We start from the raw sequence: 1,135 nt of genomic DNA, 5'->3' as shown, positions 1-1,135 counted from the left end.
GATACAATAAGCCGCAAATGAATGGCACAGATTACTAAATTCTATGGGAGTAGAAAGCAAAGTGAAATTACAAAGGGGAGTGGAAGGCAGGATGAGCTTTGAGGAAAGTGAGGCACATAGTAGTTAGGTAAGGTAACGTGCCCAAGGTCATAGATATTAAACAACAGAGCTGGTTCAAACTTCTGGCCTTGATGCCCAATTCTATTCTTGATAAAGTCTCCACTTTGTAATGGTTAAGAATGTTTGAAAAGATTGATAGGTAAAAAATTATAGACAACCACGGTCATCAAGCTAAGAAAAGTAATAAAATGGTTACTTACATACATGTCATACATTCAGTTGAAAGCTAATATATATAAGGCTTTCACATCTAGAAAATTACATTTAGATGGTCCAGCATTATATTTATTAAAATGACCAAGAATATGTTAAAATGGATAGGGAAACAGATCATTAATGCTAACTACAAAATGAAAACAGTGTTTCCATATTGATACATACCTTTCCTATCTTTAGACTTTAGTGCAGTCACATGAGCAAGCTAGAAAACATACAAAATGCAATCAGAAAAAAAGCCTTAGAGTTTATAAAGAGATGGTTAATAGAATTATAACTTCAGGCTCGTCAGTTAGCTCAGCTGGTTAGAGTGTGGTGTTATAACACCAAGGTCAGGGGTTCGGATCCCCGTACTGACCACCCACCAAAACAAAAAACAAAAAACAACTATAACTTGAAAAGCTAGCAAGTTAGAGAAGACTATAAAATGCAGAATTACCAATTTAATAAGAATAACTACTAACCACTAAATATATTTTATATGGGCACACATATAAGATCATGATCAAATACCCAAGTAGGGAAGAAGAATATAAAAATTCCTAAATTAGGTTGACACTTAATCTAATGGGGATGGGAAGAGGAAGCATGTAAAATTACATGGCACAACAAAATATACAAAGATCCTAGAAATTAACATATGTATAAAAACTAGTTATCACATAGAAGGTCTATTAGAAAATACTGATGTTATATAATGAAGGGCTACAGCAGAGCAGAAGCAACCTAAGATTACGAATGAGCACACTGGCCAGCCTCACACACACACACACAAAAAAAAAAAAAAAAAAAAAAAAAG

The 1,135-nt window shown here is 33.7% G+C and overlaps 1 protein-coding gene across 1 annotated transcript in view; it reads right to left on the bottom strand.

Moving 5' to 3' along the window:
- Positions 1-501: 501 nt before the first annotated feature.
- Positions 502-1,135, bottom strand: part of GPCPD1 (glycerophosphocholine phosphodiesterase GDE1 homolog (S. cerevisiae)) — a gene marked incomplete at its 3' end in the record, with an annotated part of 33,565 nt that continues 32,931 nt past the window's right edge. Inside the window, exon 13 of the mRNA XM_008572829.1 lies at positions 502-541. Coding sequence (XP_008571051.1) covers positions 502-541 — 40 coding nt within the window. The remainder of the gene's footprint in view (positions 542-1,135) is intronic.

This window comes from Galeopterus variegatus, unplaced genomic scaffold (assembly GCF_000696425.1).
Source record: "Galeopterus variegatus unplaced genomic scaffold, G_variegatus-3.0.2 Scaffold840, whole genome shotgun sequence".
Taxonomy (NCBI): Eukaryota; Metazoa; Chordata; class Mammalia; order Dermoptera; family Cynocephalidae; genus Galeopterus; species Galeopterus variegatus.
This window is presented reverse-complemented; position numbering and strand designations above follow the sequence as displayed.